The 13,265-nt window shown below is 38.9% G+C and overlaps 1 protein-coding gene across 1 annotated transcript; it reads left to right on the top strand.

The window, feature by feature from the left end:
• Positions 1–29: 29 nt before the first annotated feature.
• On the top strand, positions 30–12,687 carry FAM199X (family with sequence similarity 199, X-linked). The gene is made up of 6 exons (XM_082323448.1): positions 30–248; positions 3,141–3,360; positions 5,130–5,279; positions 5,620–5,781; positions 6,902–7,162; positions 8,046–12,687. Exons 1-6 carry the CDS (start codon positions 61–63, stop codon positions 8,214–8,216), a joined length of 1,152 nt encoding a protein of 383 aa, XP_082179574.1. The 5' UTR covers positions 30–60; the 3' UTR covers positions 8,217–12,687.
• Positions 12,688–13,265: the final 578 nt, after the last annotated feature.

Below are 13,265 nucleotides of genomic sequence, written 5' to 3'. Positions count from 1 at the left end.
CTCCTCCTCCTCCTCCTCCTCCTCCTCCTCCTCCTCCCCGCCGGAGCCGCTCCCGCCGCCATGACCGAGGAGCCGTACGAGAAGTTCCTGGCCCCCGAGGAGCCCTGCCCGCTGCTCTCCCACCAGCACCCACCGCGGGGCGGCAGCTTGAGCCTGAGCGAGGAGGGCTGCCTGGACGTCAGCGACTTCGGCTGCCAGCTCTCCTCCTGCCACCGCACCGACCCGCTGCACCGCTTCCACTCCAACAGGTCCGCCCGCTGCCCGCCCGGCGGACCGAGGCGGCTGGGCCGCGGCGGCTCGGTGATGCCCCCCGAGGGGTCCGGGGCGGGCGGGCGGCGTGGGGCTGAGGCGGCCGGAGCGCGGCGGCGGCTGCCGCCCCTCGCCGGGGACCCGTCGGGCTGCCCCGGAGCTCCCGGAGCAGGAGGGCCGCGCTTCCCTCCCCCGCTCCCCTGCCTGGTACCGGCCTGGGTACGACCGGGGTACGCCCCAGCTTGGGGTACGCTTCCCCTGGGCAGGGCTGTGCAGGGGCTTAGTCTGGTTTTGGCTAATAACATTATAGTTGATAATCAGCGTGAGCTCGGGCGCTTTTTAAAATGTATTTGTTCCGTTCCGAATTTCTTAAAATACAGTTTTGAGCGCTGTAGGATGGGCAACCAGTGAGTGGTGTGCTTTTAATTATTATAAGCAGGCCTGGCGTGGACACCAAGCAAACCTGTAGAGATTCAGAATGAGTCAGGAGGCTTGGTGACTGCACTGATTCCTGCAGAAACATTTCCATCCCATGCTACTAATTAAGGGCAAATTATTCTGTCTGTAATTTGCAGAAAAGGTCTAGTCTAAAAATGCAAATGCAGGTCTACAAAGAAATTCCTGTTGTGCTTATAAAATCAAAGCCAAACAGTCCTGCTTACCTAAGAACCTAATTCTGCTCCTACTTATGCATAGTATTAAACTTGAATATAGCAATAGCTTTTTTTGAGAACAATTTGCGAGATTTCAGTCTTGAACATACGTGTGGATAGTTTTAGTTCCTGTTCCAGAGTTGCAAGATACTTTTACTGGCTATTAGTGTTTCTACTACACCATAATGAAGAGTGAATAATAAGGTAATCTTTCAATTGAATTTGTACGAAATCATGGAAATTACACTTTAAAAGTGTCATTCACAAGGGCAAGCTCTTAATTATAGATTCTTAAATGATTCAGCATGAAGAGCCTTGATCAAATGCAATACCCTTTCATGATCTAGTTCTTATATCGTAAGACCCAATTGTGACATGAACAGTAAGATGTGTTCATAGCATATCTGTAAGATAAATATGTGATATTCACCAAATTTGCATTTAATTCATTTTGTACGTTTCTTTTTTTTATTGCCTGTCACTTCCTGAGTGTGTTATTCAGGCTTGCTCATTTTATAAACCCAGGTTTGTAACGCAGGCATCTTGAGCGGGTATTTCGCTTCTTTGGGCAAGGATGTGCCCTGTCTTGCGCTGATTAAGCCATTGCAGAGGCACGGCTCAATCTGTGGTGTTCGCATAAGGCTTTCTATTTTTTAAAGTTATGAGTAACTTTAATGTAGTTCCCACTTCTTGTTAATCCAGTTCACCCCGGTGAGTACAGCAGGCCTCCCTGAGTATGAGAAGGCAAGGGCTGACTGCCTGTACCTGCAGTGATACTGCATACCTGGAGTATCTGTGCGTCCTTGGTTGGCGGTAGAGCCCCCGTGCCTCATCCTGTGTTTTGATGAGTCTGGAAACTTTGTCCACCCTATCTTTCCTTTCATCAATATTTCACGAATACTGAAACTGTAGTACTGTTCAAAAGCATGCTGTGTCACCATGCTCATATTCTATTCTATACTGATTGATTGCCCTGCCCACAAAAGTCTGTACCAGTAAAACATCGCACGTGTATAAGGGATGCAGAAAGGGAAGAAGGGCGGGCAAGATCTCCTGGATCTGCTAAAAGAAAAGTTTTTGAAATGTCTTTAGTATTGGATAAAACCACTGCTGGCCGAATAGATGTGGGAGTAAATTAATCACACACATGTTTAGTCAACCTGGTATGCAGCTTAAATAACGACGGTGAGGACCAGCCTTTCTGGGTGATGGCATTGCTCAGCTCTTGCAGTTGGATAGCGGAATGTTTTTTCTAGTTAGCCAGGCTGAAGTGGATAGGCTGATGGAATAGGAGATGATAGCATGGGTTTATGTGGTGAATTTTAGAAGCCCTTTTCAAATTGTTTTGGCCATATTGCAGTGCTGTGCTGACTCATAGTTGTCTCAACCTACTTTTCACCAATATGTAAAATAAATCCAGATATGGAGACTGATTTCATGAGCTTTTTAAACTCTGGCTTGTTGTCATTAGAGTAAAAAACCTGTTCTGTGAAGTTTGAGTCCTCAATTGTTTTCCTTCGGCAACAGCACTAACTAGCTTTTTAAATGAAATTAGGGGGGGGGGAAGTGTTTAGTTTTGCAGTAGTAGCATTTTCACACAGGTCATTTTCCCATCTTGCACTGTCTCTTTTCAACAGTGTGTCCAATGTTTTTGGCATTCAGAGTTGAAAATAGTGAATAGTGGAGCCTTGGGTGTATCCATAATGTGTTTCCTTATTAAGCCTTAGTTTTGTGGGGGATTATCAACCTAGAATTTCTTTTTGACTCTTATTTGTCCTGAAGTCCAATTGATTTACTACTCAGTTTTGCTTATTTCAATTTACATGGAAGTTTAAATATTCCAACACACTGGAAATTATATTTTTAGTTCAATGTATTTAAAAAAACAATGAATGGAAAAAAAAAAAGACAATTTACACTCTACAGGAATCATGGCTCTGGGGTGGAAAGTGTTAATATATTAAAATAAAGGTGTAATTATACTAACTGTAATGGATTTTTGCCTTGCTGTTTTTAACTTTGAATTCCCTTTGGTGTTGTTTATGGACCTTTAAAAATATTTTAAAACAGAATACTTCAATTTACATAATTATAACTTATTTCAGTAAAATCAATGTATAATGTTACTGGCAGGCAAAGTGGAGATAGTTTTCTGAGGCTTAAAAGAACTAAGTGTTTTTCAGGACACATGATGCCAATATGTTTGCTGCTTTCTATTTGTTTTGTCCTGTTTTGCAGGTGGAACTTGACGTCTTGTGGAACCAGCGTAGCCAGCTCAGAGTGCAGTGAGGAGCTGTTCTCATCGGTTTCAGTTGGTGATCAAGATGACTGTTACTCTCTATTGGATGACCAGGAGTTCACCTCTTTTGATTTGTTCCCCGAGGGTAGTGTCTGCAGTGATGTCTCTTCTTCTATCAGCACATACTGGGATTGGTCAGACAGTGAGTTTGAATGGCAGGTAAACTAGTTCCACTCTAAGTGTAAAATTTTGTATAGACTATTAAGTGCTGGGTTTAGCTTTAATTGAAAAGTTCTCAACATTTGTTTCTTGGTAACTACTGAATGTAAGAGCAGATATCTGAATCTTTAGCCATAAAGAAGATGTTTGTTCCATTTTATTCCAGCGTTCTTAATCTGGAGGAGAGACCGAAGGTCAGCTCTTCAAAGAGGGATGCTTACACATTATGGTAGTTTGGTTTTAGTGACCAACATGTGTCTTGTAGCCATGAGCTTAGATCCTTTGTATTGAGGGTCTGCCCTGCTAATGAAATCTGGTTGTAGATGTCTGCTTCCAGTGATTTGGTTGTATTAAATCTTCCTCTGGAATGGAGCTGGCACCTAGGTAAAGTGTAGAAGCTCTTGCCATAGCCTATTTCCGTCTTTTTTTTTTCTGTGCAGTAAGAGTACAGAGCTCACTTTGTCTCACCAGGATGGGAAAAGTGTGAAGGTGAATCACGTCCTCCTTTTTCCTAGTCTGTATTGGATGCAGTCCTGGTCAGGTATCTCTAGTTTGTGGAGGTCTTTGTTCAGCAGTTTTTCAATTGTTATGTGCAAATCTTTTTATAGTTAGACTTAAATTGACTTTTTATATTATAGACTTAAATCAATTGTGAATGTATACATAACTTTGAAACAGGAAATGTGGCTCTTCAGAATATACTGAGGAATACTTTTAAATTTCGTCATAAAGCTTAGTCAAAGCATGTCCAGAGTCTTCTAAATGCAGTATAAGGACTGAAAGCACTGATTTCAAGAAAGTGCAAATCCTGTTCCAGAAGATGCAAATGAATTTAAGATAACATGGACTGAGATTAGCTCTGAATGTCTTACTGTTTTAGTCTAACTGCTAGTCTCTATGTATATTGTATCACAGAAGTTACAGTTGTAGGAACAACTCAGATTGGATCCCAAAGATTCAGAGCTTCATTGAGTTGTGAAATTTTAATTGCCTGATAGACTCGGCGATTGTTTTGAAAAGAAGCAATTTCCTGTGTCTTAGTTAGCTGACAGCATGTTTGATTAGTAACTAGCTTTTTTTTTACTATTCTTTGTTTTTTAAAACAAGCATTTCTTAAGAGACATACTGGATTGGACTTGTAGAATTTTGGAAAGACTTTTTTGTAGCTCTTTATGCTGTTATCTGGCAGAATCTGAGCATGAGTAATCCAACTGTCACACTTTAACTGGAAGCGCATTCAGAAATTACACGTCAGTTGTATAAATGAAGCTAGCTAAAGTTCTGCAGTTGCTTCCAGGGAAATGACAGTGATTTTAATTGAATTGTCTTGTGTAATTATGGGGTGTGGTATAAATTACAAACCTACTTTGAAATTGTCTTCCTTAAACTAGACTTATGCTTTAAAATGGGAGGTTTAGATTTAGGTTTGGATTGTAATGGACAATTTACACTGATAGCGGAGGGAAGTAGTTGAAATGCCACATCATTCTGCTGTTTTCTTAAATGCAGTTTTAAAAAATGCAATTTTTTAAAAAGAGGATTGATAAGTAGAGAATATGTGAATTGAGTCTGCCGCACTTGCTGTTTGTTGGAAGATTCAAAGGAGTACTGCAGGGTTATGAGTAATTATTAAGAAGTTGTTAGAGTACATAGCGTAAGCGATGCTTTGCTAATTTGATGGTATGTTTTGAATTGTTAATAGTGTTAAAATTACTTTAGATCTGCCTACTGTATTCTAAGGCTTTGTTCTTTCTCTTGCATGTTACAAGTTGCCTGGCAGCGACATTACAAGTGGGAGTGATGTACTTTCTGATGTTATACCTAGTATTCCGAGCTCTCCTTGTCTGCTTCCGAAAAAGAAAAACAAGCATAGGAATCTTGATGAACTTCCATGGAGTGCAATGACAAATGACGAACAGGTGAAATTGACTTTTTTCCTATGTGAGAACTGTAATATACAGAAGAACTTTCAAGTAGTGCCACATCTTAAAAGACATGCTGATTGCTGTAGGTGTAAATGTCGACCTGTGCAGTACTACTTGATTCTCGAAACGAAGTCTTCTTGTCTTCTGCATCTGTAGTAGGAAGTTTAATGTGTACTCAAGTTTTCACCATGAGTTTTTGAGGATACTCAATGAGGCTAGAATCACAGGAAATGTGAAATTTAAGCACATCTTATTCTGTTGGTCCTTCCTTTTTTCTGTCACTCGTTTAGAATCAATAATACTTTCAAATGACCTGCCTTTCTTTGGGTCCTAGGTTGAATATATTGAATATTTGAGTCGCAAAGTCAGTACAGAGATGGGCCTTCGAGAGCAACTTGATATTATTAAAATTATTGATCCTACTGCTCAGATCTCACCTACAGATAGCGAGTTCATTATTGAATTGAACTGTCTCACAGATGAAAAATTGAAACAGGTGAGTTAAGGTTTGTACATATGACTTTGGGGTTTCAGCATCTGATACGTCTTGCAAAATCTCTTACGGAGTTGTGATCAATTTTTATACATGATCATTAGATATAGGGAGATACACTAGAGCACAATATTGTCAATGAGGGAAAATAGAGTTCAAAAGCATATTGTATGTATTAAACCTTTATATGAAAGACTGTGGGTATATATTCTCAATCTGCGTTAAGCCTAAGCTGGTGTGTGCGTAATGAATTACGCTGTGGGCCCAGTACTGCTTATGACAAAGCCTGTTCCACTTCATGACCATCAACTGGTTGAGGATTTTCATTTGCTCACAGAATGTAAACTAGCATTTAAAACTTCAAAGGACTGGAATTCATTGGGGAAGACCATAAGCTTCATGTAAAAAGGGATATAGAAAAATGTGTTTTAAAAATGTTACGAAATACAAATTATAACAAAAAAGGGCACCTGATCAGTGTGGTAGATATATGCTGCTGTCGTCTTGTCTTTGTTCTGTTGTGATGTGTTGTTGCGAAAAGATGCAGTATCCAAACAAGCTGGACTCCTCAGTGTTACTCTGTATTTGTGATTATGATGAAGGTAAAGGTTGAAAATGGAAAACGTTCACTGCTCTTATGGGCTTGGCCTATTTCATTTTTCAAACATTTTATAAGTATCATCTTAAAGCAGAAAAGTACTGCTTTCCTTGCAGCCACTTTTGTTTGAGTATACCTAGCAAAATAAAGGGTTTTGATAGATTAGGTAAAAAACTTAGTTCAGTTGAACTTGACTGGTATTCCTGTTTGGTGTTATAATACCTTACTGTTATGTAGTAGAAAACTTGGGGGGGCGGGAGAGGGGAAAGAAACCCAGAACTTGTTACTTAGTTGTCTTCCTTCCATAATGAAGTTAATACCAACTTAGTTCTTAGTTAAATTCTCTTGATGACTGCCAGATAGCTTGGGATTTAAGCAGCCACAGCAAAATGTTTTAGAAGACTAACTGAACTGATCCGATAACTTGATCATTATTAATAGGCAAATTGTGTTTTTTCCATGAAAAGGAGTATCTCAGTACAGTATTTGTCAGGCTTTAGTAATTCTGCCGCCTCTGTTCTAAAGGTGAGAAACTATATCAAGGAACATGGACCTCGTCAACGGTCTGCAAGGGAAAGCTGGAAGAGGAGTAGCTACAGTTGTGCAAGCACCAGTGGTGTGAGCGGTGCCAGTGCCAGCAGCAGCAGTGCCAGCATGGTCAGCTCAGCAAGCAGCAGTGGTTCTAGCGTTGCTAACTCCGCTTCAAACTCAAGTGCCAACATGAGTCGAGCGCACAGCGATAGCAATTTGTCTACAAGTGCTGCAGAAAGAATCCGGGATTCAAAAGTAAAGTTTCTAATTATGTACACGTGTATTAAGCTGTCTAACTTGTTAAGGTTGCTTATGTGATCTTAACTGGGATATTTGTACTGAAGGAGCATGGTTAGTCTAGCTAAACCAATGCTGACTGTTTCCTCTGACATGACCATAAGGAACTTAAACTTGTGCTCTTCCCATGACTTTTTCTAAGTGAAAGCCTGATGTTTCTATGTAGTAGATCTTCTCAATACTTTTGTTTAGATTAAGGTGAGTGGCGGTTGAATAAGAGCTTATGCATCTAACTTACTTCCTTGAATGAACACACAGTTTGACCGAAAAAACTTATGCAAGATTGATCAACCTAATCTAGGCATAATTTCTGGATAGTAAAGACTGTCTTGGTTGTGTTTTTTTCCCAACTAGAAGTTTCATCAGGCTTTTTGAATCTTCTTCAGTTTATTCTTCCAACATGTCTCATGAGATTACTTGGTGAGGAGTGACCTACTGAAGCGTGTTTTCAATTAAAGTAGTACTGTGGCACTGGTCCTGTCTCCATAATTTCAGTTTCAAGTGTGGAGGAGAGGAGCAGTTCCTGCTTGCTCTTCAACATCTCAGGTTATTATAAGACTGTAACATTTCCCCTGCAATGAAGATTCTTCTGATCAAAGACTCATCTATGCAACATCACAGGGCGATGTTGTGCCTCATAACTCAGACATGGTCAACAGTCTTGATATTTTAATATTGGATATGTTTTTGGATTAATATTTGCACCACCTCTGAGAATTAATTTTAGTTATTTTTCAGAGCAGATGTTATTTTAGAGGTTAACTTATATTTGCCAGCTTTAAAGGTGGTTTCTAATCTGCAAAACAAAATCTTACTTTTTGTCTCTTCTGTATTTTGACAGAAACGTTCCAAGCAACGGAAACTACAGCAAAAGGCCTTACGCAAGAGACAGCTGAAAGAACAAAGACAAGCTCGTAAGGAAAGACTGAGTGGATTATTTCTTAATGAAGAAGTGCTCTCTTTAAAAGTGACTGAGGAGGACCATGAAGGAGATGTGGATGTTTTAATGTGACAGGGGTGAATTCATCAGTGTTCTTTCTAAGCCTTAAATGTATTATCCTTATTGTTTACATATATTTCTTGACCAAATTTTGATTAGTGTTAACAGTATAAACCAGATCTTTTCTCAAGTGTAATTTTGGTCAGAAGGTCTAAGTATTGAGTAACTTCAGCTTTTTGAGACTAATTTTGCAACAAAGACTTCAGAAACTTAACTGACTTCTGAAAAGCTGCTGAATAGATGCAATTTTAAGGAAACTTGTACTTGGCTAACATGCTAACTTACTTGCAAGACACAAGTCTAGGGGTGCTTTTGGATGACACTAAGCATGCATTACTATGCTTCAGCTTTTTTTTTTTTTTCCAACTTGAAGTTAATGTTACACTTGGCTTGTTCTGTCTTCCTTTCCCATTATTAGGAAGGTTGTTTAGCATGAGGAAAAAATCTTTAGTTCTACAGGCCTTTCTTCAGTCTTGCTCTTGGATCGTACAAAATCAAAGTACTGTGATAAATCCTTTTCTAGAAGTTGCTATTTGACTCAAACTACACAGAAAACAAAAAGCAGACTTCTAATGCAGGGAATCTGTAACACAAATAATGCCTAATAATGTAGTTCTTTAGGAAGCAATTAGAATTCAAAAACACAACTTGCAAGCTTAGTCTTCAGAAAGTTACTTTGCTGCTCAGTATCTTATGGTATGATTGTGACTAATGGTTGACCAGTACATGCCTAGTATTGCTATGAAAAGACTCAAATAAAACCGTCTTTATGCATTGAAAGTACGCTAATCTGCAATTAAGTTGTCTAGGACACTACTTACAATAGTTAAAAATGCTACTGGAAACAGAAGTGCAAACAAGTGGCACACAACTTTGGTGGCTTTTTTCCCCAGAAGCATATCTAAATAGATTCATGTTGTTGGCAAGAGAACTTAATTAATGCAGCTGTGCTTTTTAATTGTATGTTTAGCTGAGGATGTGTCTTCTGCGTGGGTTGTTACATCATTACATGTTTCAGAATTCTCCTTTTGTTGTCTGTCTGCTTTTGAAATTTCTCTTGCTAAGAAAATGAGGAGAAATTGTGGCTTTCAGGTAGGGAGGTTTGTAGCAGTCTGTGACAATCTGTAAGGTGACTTTCGTCTTTATCTTGGAACTACTTGTTACAGAACTCCTTCCCCCCACAGCTGAGGTAAAAATGATACTTCTAAACTTCAACGTGAAACTTAAAAGATTATAAAAATATTCTCTAGTTCTGAGTTCAGGAAGTAATTTCTCATTATCTTGATGCTTCATTACTTTCATTTTGCTCTTGTGAATTAAGGAGTTTGGCAGTTTAGTGTGGCCACAGGTGCCTGTAATTGCAGGATATAGCCCAATCCTGCAGAATTGCATTATCAACTTTATATAGGACTACTCACATTCATTTTGCATGTCCTGCGCAGATATATTAGCCCTGACAGCTGAAGTGGCATTCCTTGTAGCCTCAAAATAAACTGACCAGTATATCTGAACAATGGCCTCTGAAAGGGCTTCAAGAAGAAATAAATGAGGTCCATAGTCAAACTAGGGTGTGTGAACTCTTACTGCTGCTAGAAAACAGGTACCCAGACTTGGCCATTGCCTGATTAAAAGCTAGGTAGTGTTATTTCAAACTCGACTGTTAGCTATCCCATATGGCCAGTTATTTCACCACAAACCAGAAGTCACTGTTACCTGTCAGTATTTGCTTGCAGTGCACTATAGCTGGTTGAGGACTCCCTTCCTCCTGTAGAAACAATACCAAAAACTTCTTAACAGTATACAAGTTACTGAGAATTTAGATTGACCTAACTCTGGAGCTTCTTTTAAATATCTTGGATGGAAGAAAAAATCGAATTGTTGTCAATTCAGCTAATTTCAGGGTGCAGTTGTTGAACTCTTGCAATTTACCATGGCTGTAATGGATGAATTCATCATGAAACATTTCACTGTGTGTACACTGTCACAGTTAAGTACAACCTTTTTTTTCTGCAGTGACTTTGAAACCTGATTTTTTTTTCCTGAAGAAAAATGCGTACTTAATACTGTAAAGAATTGAGACTCTGAAATTAATTGTAAGGAAGGTGCAATATCTCAGCATGGTGCAGCATGAAAGTGTGTCACTTTATTCTCTTTCAGCAGCTCTTCACAGTTTAAAATCCCTCGGGCTTTGTTGAGAGAAGACCCCCTCATTTTGATGAGGTACAGTTCTTTTTGGTCACCTGTCTACTAGCTTCCAGAGATCATGAAATGAGGGAGGATAGTATTTTCATCTTGATCTTAGTGTGAGCATGTAAGTAGAATTTAATCTGAATGACTAGATGGATCCAGTTGCTCATCTGTTGCATTGGATGAAAAGGTCCTGGGTGCCACAGTAGCTGATTGTGGTATGTCATCTCCAGCTGGGTACTTCAGTCACTTGTGTGACAGTTAAAACAATAGAAGAGAGTGGATTTCCAGGGGTTCCATGGTTATAATTTATAGTGCTGTAATCTTGTAGTCCCAGGATGCTTATAACATAAGAATACAAAACTCTGAATGTTCGGCTAAGAATGCAGAATAACATCTTGCTTACCTGAATGTTGTCTTTGCCGAGTACTTGGCATCTCAGAGAATCGGGCCTGAAGTAGCTGTGGGATTTGGGAGTTCTCAATACTTCTATATGTTTGGGGTTTTTTTCCCTTTTCTTTTCACATCCTTCTTTGAACTAATGACACACCGGTTTCGTGTAGGGGGGAGGTGTTTTTGTCAGATTCTTTTCTTTCCCTGCAATATGCTGTATGCTTACCCAGGGAAGTGGTTGAGTCCCCATCCCTGGAGGTATTTAAAAGACGTGTAGACATGGTGCTTAGGGACATGGTTTAGTGGTGGACTTGGCAGTGTTACGTTTACGGTTGGACTTGGTGATCTTAAAGGTCTTTTCCAACATAAATGATTCTATGAATTTGTATTGGATACCCGTGGCATTAGTCAAACAGCTGGAATTTTAGTTAAACCTGGTCTTGCTGATTGGAGTGTTGGCCATTGTGGCTACCTCTTTGTTTTACAGGAAGTTATCTACAGATTATCGGGTTCAGATAGGTAAAGAAGAGTAACAGACTGCTAAAATCATGCAGTCTTATTAGGGCTTTCTCAAAAAAGAATCAAGTCTCTGCTTTTTACTGATAGATAAAAAACATCAAGCTTAAAAGCAAAATAGAGACAAACAGGAAAAAGCTCATAGCTGTATGGCTCCATGGTACTGAAGCTGTATATCTAGGTGCTTTGTACCCACTGTAATATGAATGTAATCAATTTAGACTCTGTAACGTTAATGGTTTGCTTCCATGGTAACTTTTTCTCTAAAAAGGCTTAGAAGGAGCACTAAAAGTCTGATTGCAATAGGACTGTAAACAATAAAGAACATTCTTTTCTAATATGATTTTAAATATAAGGAAGAAAGCTAGCTGCCTGAAAAACCTGTCTAATTTTTGTGTGTGTACCTAATGTCATCCTTTGTCTCTAAGATATTATCTATTTTTCTTTATCTGGGAAACAGATTAAAAGATGGTTATAGTATGCTCAGTATGGGGTGCTTACTAAGAAGAGCAAGAAAAGTCTTTGCAAGACTTTCCTGGGCTTAACTTTTAGTTCTCATATTGTGGTTTGAAACCTGTGAAGATCATTCTCTGGGGAAAAAACAAACCAACCAACCTGCTTGAACTTATTCATATGCATTTATATCAGAGTGCAGATACAATATAGAAACATAAAAATGGCAATATTTACTGTTCATCTATGCTGAATGGCCTGAAGCCATTTCTTTTCTCCTAACACTCTTTCAGCTTTGAAATCAGTTGATGCATTGGTCTATAAATATTAATAAACCTAACTATTTGGGGGGGCTCTTGAAGTTCATTCTTATAAGCCAGATTTTCATGGTGAATGTTGTTAGATTTGTTGGTTTAATGTTCTTTAGCTTACTGATCTTGCAGTTCTTGGGCATAGAAAACACAAGTCAACATGCAATTTTCCATTTAAGGATTGCAAAGATAGTTTATTAATTTGCTAAGGGCAAATCCTAGTAATATTCAAAGCTTGTCTATTTTGACTATTAACTCTTGATTAATCATTGCATTCTCTCATCTGGCTAACTTTAAAGCATTTCCAAATTACAAATATATTCTTCAATTAAAAAAAAAATTGTAATGTTGAAGCCTTGAATATAGTTCATAACCAAAGCAAAGAGAAAGTGGGGTTTTGTGATTTTTTTTTTTTTCTTTTTTGGGGGAGAGATGGGGGTATAGATTAGAGTATATGGTACTGCTTAAATTGAGGTGGTTTTTTTTCCCAGGTTCTCTGCTAATTCTATTGCTAAAATGCACTTTTGTATAGAAAACTGTCCTCTGTACATTCTGTATCTACTTTCCACAATGTTTATAGAGATTTTTCTGAAGTTGTGAAGGATTTACTGAAAGCTGCAATGCTGGTGACTGATGCTGTTGACTTCAAGTTTTCATTGTATTTGAAAATAGTTATGTGCATATTGAAATACAGGTTGGAATTAAAATTGATGACATACCACAGTTTCATCAGAATATCTTTGCTATCTTTTGGCAGGGGGATTCATATATAGGACTTGCATACTCACTGTTCAAGCAGGAAGCACAAATAAAGTGGCACATGTTAACTGTTCTTTGTGGCAGAAAGTAAACCAGTCCCTCCTTAACTAGTGTGGGTTGTTATCCACAAAATCTCATCAGAACTGTTTAATAGGAAAACAATTATTTGTTGTGAATGATATAACCCAAGATCTTGTACTGAAAGCCGTCTGTCCTTAGTTTTGATTTCTGTGCCAGAGGACTTTTTATATACATGCTATATACTATATAGCTGTGGGCATAGGAAGTCTAATCACTTTTGTTGCCAGCAATAACTCTGAATCTTCTTCTGCTGTCACGCTTGGTACCCATAGCCATCAAACCACCACCTATCCTGTGACGCATAAAATCCCTAATAGGACTTAAAAGCTGACAACCTACCATGCTCCTACAGTTCATCGTG

Source organism: Platalea leucorodia (genome assembly GCF_965183815.1).
Source record: "Platalea leucorodia genome assembly, chromosome: 10".
NCBI lineage: Eukaryota > Metazoa > Chordata > Aves > Pelecaniformes > Threskiornithidae > Platalea > Platalea leucorodia.
Note: the sequence above shows the minus strand (reverse complement) of the source record. Positions and strands in the feature narration are given on the sequence as shown.